This window comes from Atractosteus spatula, chromosome 2, assembly GCF_055471065.1.
Source record: "Atractosteus spatula isolate fAtrSpa1 chromosome 2, fAtrSpa1.hap1, whole genome shotgun sequence".
Lineage (NCBI taxonomy): Eukaryota > Metazoa > Chordata > Actinopteri > Semionotiformes > Lepisosteidae > Atractosteus > Atractosteus spatula.
In genome coordinates, this window is record NC_142707.1 from 7,829,727 (window position 1) to 7,850,286 (window position 20,560).

The 20,560-nt window shown below is 39.7% G+C and overlaps 1 protein-coding gene, 1 non-coding gene and 1 pseudogene across 3 annotated transcripts in view; all 3 read right to left on the minus strand.

Annotated features, from left to right (window-relative positions):
- Positions 1-587: 587 nt before the first annotated feature.
- On the minus strand, positions 588-690 carry LOC148839106 (small nucleolar RNA U13). The gene has a single exon (XR_016090331.1). It is a non-coding gene; the product is annotated as a small nucleolar RNA U13 (small nucleolar RNA).
- A 1,010-nt stretch (positions 691-1,700) lies between these two features.
- LOC148839107 (histone H3.3A-like) lies at positions 1,701-6,811 on the minus strand (annotated as a pseudogene).
- Positions 6,812-7,669: 858 nt separating this feature from the next.
- Positions 7,670-20,560, minus strand: part of rnf122 (ring finger protein 122) — a 30,660-nt gene continuing 17,769 nt past the window's right edge. For both annotated transcript variants that reach the window (XM_088930261.1, XM_088930251.1), the window contains exons 3-6: positions 13,228-13,273; positions 11,607-11,648; positions 10,979-11,061; positions 7,670-9,135 (exon numbers count right to left, since the gene is read on the minus strand). In XM_088930261.1, coding sequence (XP_088786387.1) covers positions 9,021-9,135; positions 10,979-11,061; positions 11,607-11,648; positions 13,228-13,273 — 286 coding nt within the window. In that variant the 3' untranslated portion in view covers positions 7,670-9,020. The remainder of the gene's footprint in view (positions 9,136-10,978; positions 11,062-11,606; positions 11,649-13,227; positions 13,274-20,560) is intronic.

Below are 20,560 nucleotides of genomic sequence, written 5' to 3' on the forward strand. Positions count from 1 at the left end.
TTAAATGTATTAAAAGTAACGACACAAATTTATGGATTGTCATATTGCATAAAATAATCCGTTACTCCAACAGGCAAATTTGGCAATCTATTTCAGACTGAAAACCTTCTTTTTTAGAAGAGCCTTTACTTAACTGGCTCTGTTCTTTACCCCTCTTCTCCTACTGTATTTAGTACCACTATCTACTGCCTCCTGTATTTTCTTCGTGTTTGTCTTGTATATTTTTTTATGGTTTTTATCATTCTGTAAAAATGCTTTACTGGGCCACCTTTAAAGGCGCTATAGAAAATATAGTTTATTGTTATTAGTTCTAAATGGTCGTAAAATCATACACGAGGTCAATTTCCACCGCATTTTGTTACATTATTTCCGCTTAAAAACTTGCTTATTGCAATATTTACAAATGAAAATACAGTATATAGAAACCTCATACCAGATATTATTCTACAGCAAAATAATCACCTTGTTCAAGACACCTTGCTGTATAGAAACTTAACCTGCTATGTTACAGATTAATAATACAACTCACTTAAAGACGTTTTTAGAACAATAATTTCAATACTTTCAAAACACTTCAAAAGGTTCAGGATCAGATGGGTAATGTGCAAAGCGTAACAAGAACAAAGGCTGCACATTTCACGCAATACTAGCGTGAAAAACCCATTCATCATTTTCATGAACCAGAAGGATCTATCTTTTAGTCTCTCAACAAGAACGTCCCTACACAGATCGTTTATCTTCCTCCTATGGTAGGTACGTATGCGTTTCAAAAGGGCTTAATATTTTAATGAACGGAAAGGGGGTGAAGCGACTTAATGTTAATCCTGCGTTTCTTAATCGGAATGTTTCCACCACTAAAATATTTCTTACATTGAACCCCGCTACAACGAATACGTTAATGTATTCAGAACTGCTGCCTTCTGGGAGTTTTTCATTGGCTGATTTACATTCGGAACTTTTGGAAACGTAATGTCTGAAGTTTGGGAATAAATATGTATGTTGGCCACATAAAATGTAATTATCTTAGTTTTGTTTAGTTAGATGTAGCTAGATGTAGCATATATTCTGTTTTTCTTACAAGAACTACTGCGTGTTATATTTCAATTGATCGTAGAGAGCTATCGTGTGTTTATAAAGCACACGTGAGATGCAATTTCTTCCAGTTCGAGAGCTATTAATTACATTCAAATTGCTTTGTTGTATGGACAACAGTGTTGTGAAGCGAGTGGGCGTAGGACAAAAACTGTCGAGAATTTCCTTCGTTCTCCATGACAACAGCAGCTAAATCCGTATGATTAAGATGAGGGTTAACATTTGTTAAATCAGGTCTGGAAACTGTATGTTTTGAGGTAGCAGAAAGTTTATTTACAACCCAATAATCACAATGCAAAAAAAACCTTACAAGTCTACTAATACTTTATCCCATTTGAAGCATGCAAACTTCAATCTACAGCAAATTGTTTATTTTAAACACCTGAGAGGGAGTTTTAAAGGAATGTTTTACAAAACGCTCTCTACTTTTGCACTGTAAATCACTAGCCTGTTTTTCCCCGTGTTTTATATCAATACAAACAAAAATACCAGATAAACTTCAACCTCCACATGAAGGTATTGACAGTTCAATGAAAGATTTTTAAAAATTCTCTACCCCCCCCCCCCCCCCCCCAAAGAAAGTTCTGATAAAGTTCGAGAGCTGGTGATTATGCGCGCTCGCCCACGATTCGCCGAGTCCCTGGTCGTGATGGTGACTCTCCTGGCTTGAATGGCACACAGGTTGGTGTCCTGGAACAGTCCGAACTCATAAGCCTCACTGTTCTCCTGGAGAGCACCGATGGCAGCACTCTGGTCGGCCTTGAAGTCCTCCTCAACTTCTCTCACCAGGCGCTGAAAAGAGATTTTGTGGATCAACAACTCTCTAGGCTTCTGATACCTACGATCTCTCTCAGGGCAAAAGTTCCAGGCCTGTTATCTGTGAGGCTTCTTCACACCACCAGTAGAGGGCGCACTCTTCCTGGCAGTTTGGGTGGCCAGCTCATGCCTGGGCGCCTTTTCTATCTGTGGATTTACAGGCAGTCTGGATTTGTGACTCAAGTCTCTTTGTCTGAAAATCGAGCGATCACAAACGCCTCTTCTTTCCAAGCAGTCATCTTCCACACTGTGCTACGTCATTTGCTAAACCAGGTTTAGAAACTTCGTGTGGCGTAAAAGGGGATGAGGTCAAAATTAGTGTGGCACCCAATTAACCGCGCCCCTCCGAACATGAGGTGTGTGTGAAGATAGTGCTCTTCCTCAGGTTGGGACCGGGTGCGTTCAGGTGCTTTACAGTGTGGTATGAGACAGAAAAAAAAATAATGGGAAGATTATTTGGTTCCACAAAATAAACCAGTCTATTAAATATTTTCCGTTTGACTTAATTTTGCCTCCCACCCTTCCCCTATTATAATTTTTAAAACATATGCAATCTGACTACGCCAATAAAGGTGAGGAAACCTTTTAACCTGGTCCAGATTAGCAAAAAAAACGCGTATTCTGCAGTGCCAGACTAATTCACAGGCAAGACACCAACATGACTTAATTAGGCATTTATTAAATTCGGACAGAACAGTAACACCAAACAACCCCAGCCGCATTAGGTGAATGGCTGTACGTTAACTTCAAGGACTACAAAATCATCCCTGAATACGAAGTATTCACTGTAAATAAGATAGTGAAACAACCCACTCTCTCCGCTTCTAAAATGCCACCCACAACAAATAAAACCCAAGCAATAAGTTACAAACCTCGACCACTAACAATTCGTCTACAGAAAAAAAACTAAAGAATTCAAATTGTTTAAAAAATACACAATAACGAGCATTTAAACTCAATGTAGTTCAGGTGGGTCGCTGTGTCAGCATGCGTAGGCTGCAAAGGAACAAGTAATAGGTTTATTCCATGCTGAAGAGAGAAGAAAGAAAACAGGGATTCAGGGATCACACCTGAAGAAGGCTCCACAGTCGAAACGTTGTGTTTTTCTTTCTTCTCTCTTCAGCACGAAACCTATTATAAACCTATTACTTGTTCCATTAAAAATTAATAGTGATCTCAACCTCCGTACAAGAGAAAAAAATACAGGAAATGACTTAAAAGGGACCATTAATTACAGAGAACCAGAGCTAGGAGGAAAGTAAGTTTGCAAGACATCACAATTAAAATCTCTTGACAACCCGCTTTAATACTCAAACTAAGCGGGAAGAAAACAAAACTCAACAATACATTAGGGTGGGTTGGAACAGATCAAGTAACAGATGAGGTTTGGATAATACAAATGTTGAAAAGATGACTCAATGAAACCCCCTTTAAATTTCAAAGAGCTGAGAAGGCGGAAACGCTACTGCGCCATTGCAGTATGTTTATGTCCATTTATTATAATAAGTAACGGTTTATTTTGCACACACATCTGTGCCCAGCGATGGACTGGCGTGCTGTTCTGTCCGAGGGTTACAGTACTGCCTTCCGCCCGTTGCTTGCAGGGATAGGCTCCGACTCACCAGCGACCCTGTATTGCATAAACCGGTTAGAAAATGGGTGGATGTGCACACATTTAAAGCACCAAAAAAGCAGAGCAAGGCAAATGTAAAATTAGGTGCTGTGGAGATGTCTTAAAATAAACTGACAGTTCAAAGATAACAAGAGAATTATCATTAGAACAATTTCTTTGGATAGGGCATGATTAATATTAATTCAGTAATTTTAAACATGCTAAATTGTTTCGAGAATATTTTTGAAGATTTCTTCTTGCCTTTCATCATCAACGTTCGGGCAGGCGATCCCAGTGGGTTAATCCCCGTGAGTTGTGGTGATATGTAATATTCGCAGTATTATATAATTGTGCAGCATTAGATACGTGAAGGTTAAGATTAGGGTGCAGCAGTGATACTCGCACACTAGAACATCGAGAAAACAGACCACTGGGCTTTTTCACAACGGAAACCATACATTGGTCAATGAGGAATATCACATTACTGATGTCTGAATTATTGTCTGTATTCCTTACTAAACTACACGTTTTCGTTGCAGACATTGAACACGCGATGGCGACAGATACCGTTGGCGTTAAATAAAATCAGTTTGAGTCCAGGCTGACCTTTTTGCATTTCATTTTTTTAACTGGAGCGATTCTTATTTCTAGATTTATTTTCTGCCAAATTTGTGAAATTCCATTAAACCCCATACCGTTTGATAATGTAGTAGACTAATCTTTATAGAATAGCAGAGGCTGACATACTGTAATAGCCAGAAATGATGGTAATGTTTTTGAAACCTTTGAACTATGTTACAGGTCAAATGCAAAACTATCTTTTTAGTGTGTGCAGATTCATTGGTCACAATGAAAGGTGATAGTGACAACAGAAGATATACAGGAATAAAGACATGCTGTTTAAAAAAAGTCCTTACCTCTAACCTCAGGTTTATATTATTCTCCCATACTTTCAGATGCCCATAAAGTTTGCAAACGGAAGGAGATGGCTTGTTCCAAACTCCCACACACCTTTGTGTAAAGAAGTACAGTAACTCCTCTGCTCAGTATTAAATGCACTTCTCTATAGTTTCAAATTGGGTTCTCCCGAGTTAATGCTGTCAATGTCTTTGAATAATTAAAGATCCCCTTACTCAGGATTAAAAGATGCGGATCTTTTGAGGTTTTCAGAATGGGATACTTCTTCGAGCTCTGGAAAGTACCCCATCATTCTTCTCTGGAGAGCTGCAATTTTTTTGTGTGTGTATTTTTTATGACAATAATAGTACACTATTTAAAATAAGGCCTTACTAGCACATTGTACAGTTTTAACATAACTCCTTTGATTTCAATTGTGTACTTATAAGCTGATATGTTTTCCACATTTCCTTGAAGATTAATATGATGCATCAGGCAAGACTCCTTACATTAGAAATATAAAATGGGAGAAGCTGTGTTATGTGCATGTAGCAAAAGCAAGCGCATCACACTTGTCTATATTAAACATTATCTATCAAGTGTTTGTCCTGAATTTTATCTAGATCTTATTACATTTCCTTTGCAGCTTCTACAGTTTTTGATAATACTCTTAATGTTTGTATCTGCGAACCTGACGTACAGTGTCCTGAGTCTAACTCATTGGTATACACAAGGAAGAGCAGTGATCCTTCGCACACATTTTTGAAACTTACTTTTAAAGGCCATTGTTATTCCTGCAGCTTTTACTGTATTATTTAAGCTATACTTTTGGTTTTATTTATGTTGTGATTTTTTAAACTCTCTATCCCATGCTTATTCTATTGAGTAGTTTTGAACAAAGTTAAGACATTAAACATAATAAATGACTGTTGGTTCTCACTGATGATTTCTGCTTTAGTGCTTTATTATTTCATTGATTCCTCTACCTGCATCTGCTGGGCCCTGCATAAGTAAACCCAGCAACGTCTGTTTCTAGGGAGCGAGGTGTTTGTGATCTAACTTTGTGTGAGCTGTTCCAGTTACAAGAAAGTTCATCAAACATTACAGTTCTATAGCTGGAATTAAGAATCAATTGTCCAGTTTGGGTTTAAGAAATCACTAAATTTGTAGTTCATTACAGTCATGTCCGAGTCTCAAGAACCAACTGAAAAAAAGATTAAGTTTCAGTAATAGTTTAACTGCACTGCCAATTCCACTTTTAAATGGGAAACTGGGGATGCATTTTTAAAGAGCAAAATCTGATGAATACCAATGTGAAATGGCTCAGCTTGACTTGTGCAGGGTGTTCAACTTAAATCTTAGAGACGCCAAGTACAGGTATGCATTTGAAATAAAAAGTGGCGACGTTACTATTGTAATGGACATTGGAAATTGCCCTACAATCTCTACCTAAAAGGCTTCTTAGCAGGTGTATAATCATCTAAACCATGAATGTAACAGCCTAATCCCGTTTCACTGACAGACAATGAAATGCAATCATTTTATTACTGACATGGAACAAGAAGCCATTGACATAGCAACCTATTAAGAATGTCTGAACACTCTGATCTCCTGCAAGGTTATGCTTATGCTGAGCATTATTACAGGATAAAAAAAGAAAGCATGAAGCAAAAAATGTATTTAAGTTTTTGTGATTCATTTATCCAATGGCAGGGGTCTAATAAAATTAGTCCTCTGCTGGCAAATGTTAAAATATCAAAAGGAAATATTCTTCCGTTACATAGTCAGAAACCCGAGATCTGCTTCTGGCTGCAGAGAAAGTGCATTTAAGTGTTAAAAGTGCCCTTAGAATTATTAAATAATTTGATAAGGCGTCTGCTAATTTGCATGCAAACCTATCTGTTTACAACTTTCTTGGAAAAGCAGGATTGCAGAAGATAAGAGGTATGGACCCCAATTTTCCCACATATGGTAGAACTAAACCTACAAATATCCTTATTAAGCTCCACAGTCATTACAAAGCACAACTGCACATCAACACATCCACCACAAGATGAGCTACAGAAAATATGCCTGTGTGTGAGAGCTGTTTTGCACACACTTGACTTTGGGGGTGGGAAGAAGACTCCTCTGGGGGGGCAGGCCTTGAATGACAGCCATTCTCTCCTGGAAATCCCCATGACCCAAACTTTTTTTTAAATCTTCCCTGCAAAATGACAAGGTGTCCATTAACAGTTTTCCATTTTTCCATATTATGTAGGCACACCGTTCACACCCCTTCTTCAACAGGCTACTGTACCTGTGCAGGTGGGTCAAGTGGTGGTCTCCAATTGCTCCTCTCTCATTTTCAATCTTTGGTTGATGTTTGATGTTTTCACACTGGCTTTTCCTCATGTTTGAATCAACTAGTACATTTATTCTTGGGAAAAAATCCAACTTCGTAAGGTCATGCCAGCAAAATGAACAAAACTAATCATCGTGCCCCTTAAACTTATTTTTAGTATGCCAGTAATGATAAAAACATCAAACCCAGAGGAAAGGTGCACATACTGACCAGCTGTACAGGAACCCCAACACGTTCTCTTTACAATTAGTGGAGACTACAGCATGCTGTAGCACTGTCCTTAAAATGTTCGTGTTTACACCATTTTTCTTTTGCTTTACAAGCTTTGTTGCTTCCCCTGTGATTTAATTTCAAACATTTGAGACAATGTCCATTGTGAAAATCTTGTTCCCAAATTTCCTGAACGCAAACTATGTGGAAAATATGCCTAAAATACATTTGAAATAGTGGGTAATTAGTCCTTATGCATAGTAAAAGTATGCATATACTGTATGCTGACTTGGTAAATTCTTTCATTTGCTGGATGTAAATAAGCCAAGTTATCACATGCTTACCATTGTTAAATTACCATAGTTTCTACGTGCCTGTTTTGGAGAGTAATGAATGTTCGGAGGACTGTTTTTTGTGGCTTACCCCCTGGGTTATGAACATGTCTTTGGGCTTCATTTCATTAGAGGAAAGTTTCCTTCTGTATCAAACCTTTTTGTCTATAAACAGCATCTTAAACCAGTCAGTGGGGGGAAATAATTTATGGTGCTGCAGCTGACAAAACTAGGTCTTGCTCATTTTTGCCCTCAACAACATCTAAAGAGCATAGTTTTCTAGTTCACTTTGAGAACCCAGAGAATGAGTAACCCTCAACCATCTGTCGAGAAAACATCCATACAACTTTTAAAAGAAGCATCTCCAAATTTGTGTTTTATTTTCACACTTACGCAATAAACAAATGCAACAACAAAGGAATAAAAGACTGTACAATTGTTATAGAAATTACTCGGGTAGTGACTCTTGCTTGACCCCGGTACACAAACAGCAGCTGAATTTAACCACTTAGAAAAACGGTTGCTTCCAATTACTTCCCATTTAGAGCTCTTTTGTGGCCACCTTGGGGAAAATGAAAGCCATGTGCAATATAAATGCAGGTTAGCAATCTGAACACTTAACTATCTGGCCCTATCCTGATTTCATCCATTTTTTCTAAAAAAAAAAAAGGCTTCAGCGTGTCTTTTTCAGCAACACAGAACATTAGGGATAAAAGCAACTCAACCTCATAGTAGTTTTCACTAGCAGAGAGACAGGATCAGATATGCAGATAATGTGCATTACAAACCTCAGACACTTCACAAGCAGATCTCTTTCCCATCAGAGATACTTTCAAATCTCTGTTCGAAGCTATGCCACAATTACTTTTTATTTTAAATGTACTGTATATAATGTTTGTGTCCTTTCCTTCCATTTTATGCCTGTTTAAATGGAATACATTTTTATAGGCATAATCCTTGGATATGACAGTAAACATAACTGACCGTCCATTTCCTTAGATTAGTGCCTGTAGACTAATGCAAAGCATTTCAACCCTGTTTGACATACATTGCAAAAACTACATTTTTCAGATCAGTGGTCATTGGCTGTAGTTATAGATATTAAGGGAAAAGGATTTCATTACAAACAATAAAAAATGTAAGTTTGGCTACAATTAAAACAACTGTTAATCTCAGTAAACACCAAAATGTTACTAAGACTTAATGCACTTTTTGTTAAGTCAGTTCCGATTTAAAAAAAAAAGTTCTTAGCAAGAGGTTAACAAAAGAAAAGTGATCACTTATCATGGGCTCTCTTGTCTTTAAAAAACTGGATTGTGTAGTAATGTTGGCAAACCCCTGTCTCCGATCAGTATAGCCCATTTCTGGTTTTCTGAAAATGAACCAGTTTCCCCATTCAGCTTCAGAGCAGCACAAAGGTCTGCAGACCAGGTATGTGGTACAGATGCACAGTAAGCACTGCTTTAAATACCCTCCCCCCTTGCCGTTTGTTTGTCCCTGTTCCTCTTCCCCGTCTTACTGAGAGCTTTAACTGTTGTTCCTTGGCATTTTATATTTCTTTTCCGATTGCGTCCAGTGTTGCAGCCTGCTCTCTTTTTCACTTGAGCACGGTATTCTGGGGCTGACTCGTATTGTCATGCACAGGAAAGAGGTTGGCGGAGTTTTGCCTTTAATCTTACAGAGAGTGGTCTAGTGTCAGTCTGAATTCTGAAGCCCTTCACACCAGTTCATCCAGTAGTGTCCCAATGCTTTGGTGCTGCTCTGGAGGCCCAGCGATGGGTTTGTTACACATCGGACAGACGCATCGCACTTCCAACCACTTTACCAAACACCTGCGAACACAAAAAATGGAACACAAAATTGTTGCACTGTGAACACTACTACCTCATTGCCCTAGGGTCCTGGGTTCAACTATTTTGGTGCTTGTCTATGGGGCGTTAGCACATATCCTGTCCTCCTGTGTTCACTGGGCACTCCCTTTTCCTCCCAAAGACAGGCAGGTTAGATTTAACTGTCCCTTTCCAGGGAAGTGGGCTTTTCCCAGTAAACAACACAGACTATGGGGCTACAGCAACACAAATGAGCCTGATGGGCCAAGTTTATAAACTTTAAGGTGTTCTGATGAGCTGCTGAAGGTTGTGACACAGACTCAGACACACTAAATGGGTACAGTTTGGTGAAGACAGGTTAAAAGACACTCCTCCTTAAGACGGCCAAACATGTTTGCTTACAGTACAAGACAAAAGCACTCAGGGATTAACTATGATAAACATCTATATATACTGATGGAAAAAAGAAACGCAACATTTTCTGGAATGAGAATACTGTAGTAATATCTTATATACTTTCACAAAAAGTTGTCAATTTGTTTTAAGCCCTCTGGCCAGCAGTACAGCTTGTGCAGTGAGGCATTGCAACTTGCCAATCACACGAAGACTCATTAGGTGCACTTTTACCAAACGAGCTCCAGGTGGAACAACACCTGATCAGGTCACCTTTAAAAAGGCCATGATTCAAAGCTTAGGTTACTGCAAGAAAAAGGCCACACTTAGTTTTCTGTGCATTCCATAATGCCTCAAATGTCACCAGAAACAAGGGAGAGGGCCATTGGCATGTGCCAGTGTTGCCAGACACCGTGGAGTAAGCCGCTCCACTGCGTCCCGACTGCAGAGAAGGTTTCAGCAGACCTTCAGGACAGATGACCGTCCAAGATCCAATCACCCTCGAGTGACCACACCAGAGCAGGACCAACACATCAGACTGGTCCACCTGAGCGATTGTTTCAGATCTGCCACCTGTACTCCTGCTGAAACTGCCAGCCGACACAATGCCCGCATCAGTGACAGGACAGTGAGGCTCAATGCTGCTGGCCTTAGAGCAAGGCGAGCTGTCAGAGGCCCTCTGCTCACACCTCCTAGACGTCACACCGACTGGCTTGGGCCAGACAGAGGCTGCGATGGACTCGTCAGCAGTGGCATCAGGTCCTCTTCAGGTATGAGTCACTCTTCAGCCTGTTCCACACAGTGTGGAGGAGGTGTTGTTTCTTTTTCCCCCATCAGTATATATGCATTATATAAATGTCTATATGATGTGCACAGGACTAAAGGTTGACAATCCAACCATAAGCGATCTACAAAGTTTAGTTTTCAAAAGGTTTTATGGCATAAACTTAGTCGTCGGACTTGGCATTAATTACATGTTAAGCAAAACACGCTTTTCCATTGTAGCATATTTTAAAATCATGCTACGGATGAAAATTAATTTTCTGCTCTGATCCATCGTTCCCACCTAAGCAGTGTAAACCACTCTTCAGTTCTGCAACAGCTTTGTTCAGGTTTACAGAGATTGGTCTATTCAGGTGTGTTTGGAAACGTAACTTCAATGCACACATGTAAAGAATGACCTGAAAATGAAGTTTCAAGAATCTTCCAATTTTATTAAAAGTTCTGCCAGCGCCGATATACTACTGCAGCTATCATAGAAATTGGCCAAGCACTGGTATCATGCATGCTGTCAGCCAGAACAATGATTCTGAATGTATTTATTAAAGTGAACCACTGCCGACAGAAGGCAGAGATCAAGGTCTTTTTCTGAAGGCTAATTTTACTCAGTCAGGCCTCTGAAGCCCATATAGTCCAAAGCAGTGATCCCTGCACATTTCGATTTGCTACTCACTTCCTGTGGAAGGCGTGTTGGCATGGAGACACTCCCAGCTCATCTTTCACCTTGAAATCCTCCAGGCAAACGGCACATGTCTGCTGTGATGGCAACACCAAGAAGAGGGCGAGATATCAAACACTTGAGTAATATGAAGCTCGAGCTCAAACAGCACGTCAAAACGCCTCATCTCAAAGTGTGACCTTCAACTTCATGCCAGCCTGCCTTCTGACATTTGCACACTTGTCAAGCAAACAAATGCTCCAGATTCTTCTTTAAAAGCCTAACAAAAGCAAGCAGGACCAGACTGCAAAATTACAAAGCATTCAGACCTGCGTAATATTATAGGGTTGAACGCTGAGGTGTGTGTGGAGTAAATTGAAAAGCCACACAATGGAAGTCAATTCCTCTAGGTGTGCTTTAGAGTCTCAAACCATGTGGGTCAAAGATCTTACAATGCCAACATGGAAAGCAAAGCCGGCCTCTCCTTATTTTTCTGATTTTATTTTGTGTATTCCATATGAAATACACACAACCTGCTTCTCCTCAGTAGTTTTAAAAGCTTTTTATGAATAGCCTTTAAAAGAATGCTATTGAATTTCTAGCATAAACATATTTCAAGTGCGTGTGCAGAGAAGAAACCTACCCCATGCAGATTCAGCTTCTTGGCATCCCCTTTTAAAACAACCTGTGGAATGAGATGTGTTAGCATGCGTTAATACAAACTGCAGAAGCACATTTCTGAGCAAACGGGTTTTGTCTTTAACGCATCTAAGCTGCTGGTGATCTGTAAAACAAATGGGGAGAATTTCTCAGAAATCCAGGATTTTAGATAACCACCTTGAGAAGAAGGCCTGTATCTGAGCAGGAGGAGGCTTGGAAAAAAAGGCACTGTAAAAGAGACTACCAAATGCCTTTCTAGGAGCAAATGTGTCCCTTGTTTATATAGCCAAGATCTTAACTGCAGTATTTCAGTCAGGAGTAGATGCCATTATTACTTAGATTGAATGTCAAGAAAAAAATTCCCCACTCTGTTTTTCAGACAACTTTCATAGGACACAAAGTAGTTCTACAGTATTGTATAGCTGTGAGGACTTGACTCCCCTCCACATCCCTTTAATTCCTTGTATGTCCTGTGCTGGACATTTTCAGTCTTCACAGTTGTCACATCACTGATGTCAATAGATTCCCTTGATGAAGACTCCATCAAGGAATCTGTCGACTGGCTGTTTTTTTAAATCATTCCTTTGATAAATTGAGTTCTGGCTGCTGGCAAATGCATTGATCTTTTTCGTATTCCAGGGAGAAATTCTAGGTCTTCAGCAGTACAAGTCTTGTACATGCACAGGAAAGATTAAGACACCACATCCTCCAGTAATATTCACTCAAGACGTCAGACCCTTCGCATTTCCTTCTGTTTCCTTTCACACAGTAAACAAGACCAGAAACTTCAGAACTGACAGGGCTATCACTGATAGTACAACAAGCTCACAGGTGGCTGGGCTGCTGTTGCATGACAATCTGAGGAAACCCCAGAAACAACTCAAGTCAGAGCCCCAGTCATTAGCCAGCTGAGCCAAATCCCCAGATAAAAGAGTCTGGGGTATAAAATCTAACCTAGGCCATTACTAGAGAAAACAGATGCTGAATTAAGTGAACTCATGGAGGGGTAACCATTGCTAATCAGACAGGCTTCCTATCTTGAGGGGCTCTTTCTTTCTAGCAAAGTGACGGACAAGTGCTGCTCCGGTTTATATAGAAATGGGTTGTCCCTCTTTAGAAAAGTTAAGATTCATCCTAAAAGGTGAACTGGAATGTTTTAAAGAATTGGGGGATAAGCCTTTGAGAGCATTAGGTTTAAAAGAGGAGCTCAGTATATACTCCTAACCCATTATATATAATTACACTATAAACCTTATGCCTTTTTTATTGTAAACGTAGCGGTGACTGTACCTGTTTTTGTTTCATTCTTTTTCTCCTTTAATTTCATTTTTCATTTCTTTCTTAAGTTCATTGTTATTCTCTTAAAAAGTGTCAACTTAATGTCTCTTCTGTGACTACTCTGTAATGTTAAATAAACAAAATTGGGGGGAAAAAAAAAGAAATGGGTTGTCTCCAGGCACTTGGGACACTCTGCACTTTGCAAACATCTGGCCTAGACGGGCTAGGCATTTACAGCACCAGAAGAGACGTCTTGAATCTGGCTTTGGCAGGCCAGTATAAGGAGGAGGGGATTGGGTTAAGAGCAAGTCCAGTGCTGTGCTTACCTCCTTGTAGCCAAACCTCTCACTCTGGGCCTGGTGTCTCAGTTTACTGTAAAACAAGGAAAAACAAGTTCTGATTGTAATGGACAGTTTTCAGATCATAAACCACTGCATTTCCTGGCCCAGCCCTGGATTATTCTGGCGATATTGTTTTCTGCAGCAGAATGCCACTGAACTATCAACTCAGCTGTGTTTACTGCGTGGGCTGTCTGCATAAACGTGTACATTCACATGTCAAAAAATGGGAAAAAAAACTCAGAGCGGGCTTTTCTGACAATTTCTGGTCATCCCACCTGGAGCTTTACAAAATTTGAGACTTTTCTCATTTTTTTTGCAACACTGCATACATCTGCTGCCATGTTTACAAAATAATTTTTTTAACTTTGTCCCTTTTGAGAGGATGGTATAACAGCATAATAAACCTTTCAAGCTCTATATGGAAGACAGCTGGAAAAGAACCAAGGCTTAAGTAGAACAGCATAAACAATTACTTTGGGATTAATAAGGATTAATTTTCAAAAGTGCTATCAATGACTGTAAACCCCCAAAATGAAGTCAAGCCATCAAGTGCCAACAACTACTTTTAACAATCTTGCCTGTGTTCACAGGTAGTAATGAATACAATTACAAATTGTAATAGAAGAATGTTTTCTGTCTCATTTATAACAATGGTGCTGATCAATGTAAATGTATCCATCTGCTCTTTAATTTTAATCATCTCAGCCTAGAACAGGCATTTAAACTCCTCCAGCAAACTGACCGTAAGCAAATGTTTTATGCAGCGCTGATCTTAAGGTATACACAGCCTGGTTAACTGAATAATAATTCTATGTCAAGCTACCAGACATACACTTAATTCCAGGAATTAAAAATCACAAAGTCTTCAGCTATATTCACAAATGTTAGCAAAGCAAAATTACCAGAGGAGCAAGCCTCCTTTTTGCATCACACCATTCTGAGCAAGGAAACCCATCAGTACTGGCATCTTTCATTGGAGGATTACCATTAAATTTAAGAAGACTCCTTTTTAAAACTACCGCACCACAATAAAAAAAAATACAGAGGAAGAAACAGCACAACAGTTAAAAAAAAAATCAATGTTATCTCTAGTAAGCCACATCAACTAATAACTTTTAAATGAGCGAGACCGTCACAAAAGGACGTGCAAGAAACGAGCTGCTTTCTTATGAATCATAGAAAGCCGGGGGAGGGAAAGCTACACTGCCAATTTAATAACCTACTTGCTTCTTCACCATCTTGACAACTCGGAACAAATCCCAAAAATACAAGTTGCTAGCAAAGCGCCACAAGCATGAATGTCAAAAGGCATCGTTGTCATTACCTTTCTGGAAAATAAACCTTGAATAAAATGTCTTCGCCATTGTGCCATCTATTGTCTACTCCCACTACACTATGAAACATAATGTCAAACCAGTCACGGTTATACTGACTCTCTAAGGGCAAATGACATAGTGGCCCAGAACACAGGCATGGAATATTCAGCTAAGTTTCCATAGTGGACTAACATCCACAAGTGTATTTTTACAAAAGTTGAATTTTATTTAAGTGATTGTATATCCTATGAAAGACTCGGGAGTTTTCCCTTTCAAATTGTGCCTATAAAAAGTTCATGTAGTAGAGCCAAACATGTAGAGTTCCCAAAGTCCAGTATGTAAAAGGAACAGCAGCGCAAGTAGTGTAATACTTCTTAAATGAGTGCAGCTTCAAAACTGTGTGGGAAACTTAAATCTCTCTAATTAAGCCTTCACTTAATTAAATTAAACCTCTTCCTCAGTTCAAACAGTTGATGACTTAAGGGGGCCGTACAAATCTTGTTCTTTTTATAGATGTTTCCAAACCTGTGTGAAATGCAATGCATAACGTATTGAAGACCATTAACATGCTGATGCAGCTCATAAAGTATAGTATAAGTCTCCAATAGAAACAATTACCTAAGTAGATCCAGCAAAACTGTTCTTTAGAGCTTAAAAAAATGAATTCCCTTCCTGACCACTACGAGGCTCCGGCGTCAACTCACAGTGGAATCTTACTGCTCAAGTGTTTACTATATTATCCAGATAAACTTTTATCATTATGTTCGGTACTGAAAAGGCCAAAATAATGAATAACTGCTGGCTCAGTATCTACGACAATTTACTCCGTGCAGGAAAACAGAACAAGAATAATAGGAATCTAAGTTTAGTCTCAACAATCGGTTAAAGCAACAAGCCAAAAATAACATCAGGAACAGAGAGACACGATAAGATCTCCTTGCTCACTCTCCCAATTGTTTGAGTTAGGAAGTAGTTAAGGTTGAAGGAAATGCTGTATTTGGAGGCAGTGTACACTACTCCATATTCCAGCCGTGACTAGAGGATGTGAGCCAATTCTGCCTCACTCCCAGATCCTCAAAGACCAATTCCAGAGAGAGAAGAGTACGAGTGAGCAAAGAAGAGAAGAGAAAAAGCACAAAAGGGGAGCATGAGAAGAGAAGGGAATGAAATTGACTAGAACCCTAGACAGAGGGAGGCTTGTTCTACATCACCATCATTTTTTTATTTGTGCAGTGGGGATCCCTTTATTCTGAACGTTCATGAAGATTATAAGTATGCCCTTCAGTAATTAATACACACATCCCACATTACCCTTCAGCAATGTGCTCTAAAAAAGAAAAGAATAGTACTCCAAAAACACAACACACTGTGGTTTGCAGCAACCAAACAAGATCAGCAGGCGTCCACAAGCACCCACAAAAACAGCAAACAATAGGAAGTACGACAGATTCTGAAGGGTGGACAGCATGATCATTTCGAAACGCTGCTCCAAAAACACTTCAAAAGCAAAGACTTCTAAACACACTGCAATCAGCCTGCTGACGTACGTTAGCTGCGAGCAACACTTGAGACGGGAATAAAAAAAAAAACATCATACAAAAGCCAAGGACACTGTGGCAAAGATTCAGTCATCAAGCTCAGCCGGCTCACGTCACCTCATCACGTCAACTCCATTCTCGCGCTGTAATTGATGTGAAAAATTGCTGTTCGACTGAAGGAGCACAAAAGTGCATCAGCGTCACCTGTCAAAAGCTGGTGCTACATGACTCACACCATAGATTTACACTTGCAATGTAACAAACTCCCAGAGAAGACAGAGGAACTGAACCAAGAAGTGACATGCACATCAAAGGATACAAGTCGATTTTCTTAAGTGTCTCTTTCGTTTATTCACCGCTTGTTTCAGGGGTATAGGTAACTATTGTCCTGAGCACAACAAATCTGAAGAAAGCGGCACTCCTCTCTCTCATATTGGAGAACTTACCAGAATGGACTCCCCCAAGATTTTAATGCATGCTGGTCCTACGATTTCAGTTAAGCAAAGGCCACCCCCTCGCTTTTACAAAGCATTGTACAGTAGCTTCGGTCTGCAGGTCAGAAAAAGTCCCCCAGTTGCCCCCCTTCCATGGCCTTTAACTGGTTTTGTGCCTTTCAGTCAGCTTTCTACATCATTTCTGCTCAGACGTCGTATCTCGGGGCTTGTCAACAACACCACAGACTGCTGGTGACACATCATGGTACCTAAATACCGGGAGCTTCCACAACCAAAAGAAAACCCCAATCAAAACCATACATGGTATAAGCATATACATACTTTTGACTCTCTGTGGCCAGGGGAAAGACCTCCGCTAGTCTGTCAGACCCAAGGAGATTACAAAAGATAGTGGAAGAAGTCCTCTCTATGATGCACATAAACAGCCAACAGGTTATTTCAAAACACACTTTACCCTTTGGTAATTTAAGTTGAGGCTGGTAGCTTAGGAGCCACTATGTAGCTTTTAGGAGCTCAACACGTAATACCTGTTAATCACAAATGTTCAAACTGCCACCTCCCCCGTACTGGCTTAAAGCACAGTGATAGCTGACTCACCACTGCTCATCTTTAAAGGAAATCAAAAGACTACTGCAATGTTGTTCTAAAGGCTACATTCATACTGTGGTCAACATTCAAAAAGTTTCACATAGCAAAAAAAGAAATCGAAGTGACAGTGGATTTGATTAATTTTATAGATGCCCTCTTTGAGTAAGTCATTCTTCATTAATTTTTGGATTATCCTGCATAAAGAAAAAACACAAAATTGGGCCTCTTGTCCTGTGATTTCATTTCTGAGTGCTTTAGATCTTGTGATGCGTTTTGTGGGGATACGAGTCTAGAGAGCTATAAAATGGGTATTCAGCCACTCGGATAGTTTTTTCCCCCCATACAGAATGACACTATATATAGTGATTAATACTTCAGACGAAGAACAGCTGCAGCACTTTGTGGGCAAGAATGAGACATGACATTGCTTTTTATTAAAGAGGAATTTACATTCTGATCAAATACCCACACTTGTGGTTTGAATGGTATATCCTAAGTAGAACTCTATCTTAATTTCAATTCAAATGAAAAAAACACTTATTTGCATAGACAGAATAGCGTATCTAGCACAAGATAAATGAAGGGATTCACCCTGATCAATCAACATTAACATTTCTTACAAGACAAGGTCTAAATGAATTATGAATACAACAGCATGCTGTCAAGTTGAACACGTGCTGCAGTAGGTGTAAAAGAAATTGCTCATTTATAACAACTGTCAATGCTTCCATTTTTATATTTTATGAAACCATTTCTAACAAAAACATGACGAAAGTAGGAAGATCCCACCTTGCTCTTTGCTTTTTTGTAGCTTACCAATTCCACTTGCACCTAAATGAGCAAAGTGGGCTGAATAACCCTTCTTAATACTATGTCTACATAGTTTTAGAATACTGAGAAATGTAAACTGTAATGTAAACAAACTGATATCAAAGGAAGAAAAAACTCTCAAATGGAATCATTTGAAAGAGAGTTTTCTTATGTGAGCCAGAATTGGAAAGATCTGAGGTTTCACAAACCTTAAGACTAGGAGGCAGACAGAATCACATCTCAACATATCAACTATTTGATATGTTCTTTTGAGTCTACCACACCATAAAAACATCTGGGCTCTTTTGAATTCTGCTTTTATGATGGACAGAATCTAGGTTTTGGGGCATTATTCAAACAGTCTTTGAGGAGCAACAAAAAATAAAAGGTACCTTGAAACTATGTGATTTAAAATAATTTGGTTTACACGTCAGAATCCAAGCCGATTGAGAGGACCTCTGTACCATACCGAACTGTCGTCAGATCTCAACAATAACATCTAGAACATCACCACAGAAACCCATCCTGTAGTTGCACCCTGCCATCAGAAGAACTTTATTCTCTACTACAGCAAATAACATCATTGAATAACCCAAGCTTGAAAGACTTTCGCCGAGACGTTTGTCTCAAGAACTTCATTGGCAGCTTCCTGCCTTCCAATTTCCTGTGCCAAGTTTGATTCCTGTCCTCGCACAATACTGAACAGCTCATCAGGGAGTTTATTGTTCTGCACTGGGCCCAGTGGGAAGGAAAGCCTCTTGTTGAAGCAGGTTGATTCTACTGGGGCTCAATTCAAGAAAGGACAAGTGTTGGCCGATCTCCCAAGAGCCCCTGGGCCCAGCTGCAGGAAGACTACCACACAGAGGAGGAGACAAAGCAGTCTTTCTTTTTAGTGTGAGCGAATTTTCCAAACCCAGAAAAAAAAAAAAAAGTCAGGTTCCCAATCACTGAAGTCAGCTGGAAGGGTGAATGCGAGACCTGCTCCGATAGCAGGACCGAGATTTGTCATGTGTACTTTGGTTCAGAAGATATGAACACTGTTTCATTTAGTTTACTTATGAAAGGGGATGTTCCTTAGAATGAAACATGTAAGGACAGATTCCTAATCTTGGCAACCTTCTTGGGGAATATACTTTTTTTAACCAAAATAAAATGAAGAGAATCCTGTGCAAATAACAAGAGAGAGAATCAACAGAGGCTGAAGCTGTGCTATACTCTGCCTTATTGTAGTTCCTGCATTCAGTGTACAGTTCTGAGAACAAACGAAACTTTGAGAACCCAGCATCATATGGGACTTCATAGCATGATAAAACCGATATAGTGTCCTCAAAACAAGGCTGTTTTTTCTTTATCTCATACTCCATTTCCGTAGCAAGGATGGGCTCGTATCACTTGAAGGTTATATGCTAGGGGGTCCTTTCACCCTGTCCGAAACAACTTTCATTAACTTCTCAACTGTAAAGGTCTTTATTACAGGATACCTTAGTCATGGCTGGTCTTGCTCATAGATCTACATCCTACTTTTTGTAGTGGACCTTAAAAGATAGGTATAGAAAAAACACATGGATAGCTAAAGATCTAAATGACATTTCCAGCTTCACATTGGGCTTGAATTGTGTGCAACAATCTAAAACGCAAAAACAACACAGCCAGATGCTCGAGATATCTTGATAAGTGGGGTACGTATTGAAAATGTATAAAAGAATTGGCAGTTGTCAAGCAAAAACGTTATACTCAAAATTAAATACCAAGACCTTTCTTGAAGACTCAATTGAATCTTGAAGATTGAATTTAGGACCTTGTATTTTTAAACATGAGGAATCATCGTCAAAGGAATTTACAGACTTCTAATAAATCTTCAGAAACTCAAACAAGGCTCTACTCGTATTCACATCATTGGAAAATGTTTTTGTGGAAATTGAATTGGTTAGTGAGGAGACGCTAATTTACATGCTCAGAAGCAGTAGCTGCTCCCATCTGGCTAGTTGGCCTTTTAGAGACAGACAGGGGTATAGATTATCTCAGCCAGACCCGGCCCCCCCTCCTCCTGCCACCCCCAGGCGACTGTACCCAGACTGGCACGCTCGTGGCCTCCTGCTCACTGACCTTGGCAGGGGTGTTCAGAGGGGGGAGGGAAACAGACAGCTCCAGAAATGCTTTCCAAAACCCATACTGTTCCCGCTGAACAGATGTCTGAAGGGTGCCTTACTCAGTTACATCGCAGAACCCTACAACTCACCATCGCTGCATTGCTAAGGATCTTGACATGAATGGACCCTTGTACCAGACAAGAATCATAACCATTTCGTTACCTTTTAAAAATAAACAAGACTCTCCTTCTTCAGAAAGCACATTCTATCATTACATTTCGTACAGTGCAGGGTGATGTGTGACGAAGGAAAGGAACACAAGTTCTCCAGTTTGATCTGTAGGCAGGCTGTACAGTGTGGCAGCTTTCGTGACATTTTTTCCATGTGGATTTGTGATCCAATAAAACTCACATGGATATTGCTCTCCCAATCACATCAGAAAGCTAGGGATGCTAGCTGGATCCATGGAAGAAATTACTGGATAGTGTGCCATTTAAAGAAAGCAAATAAACCAGAACTGT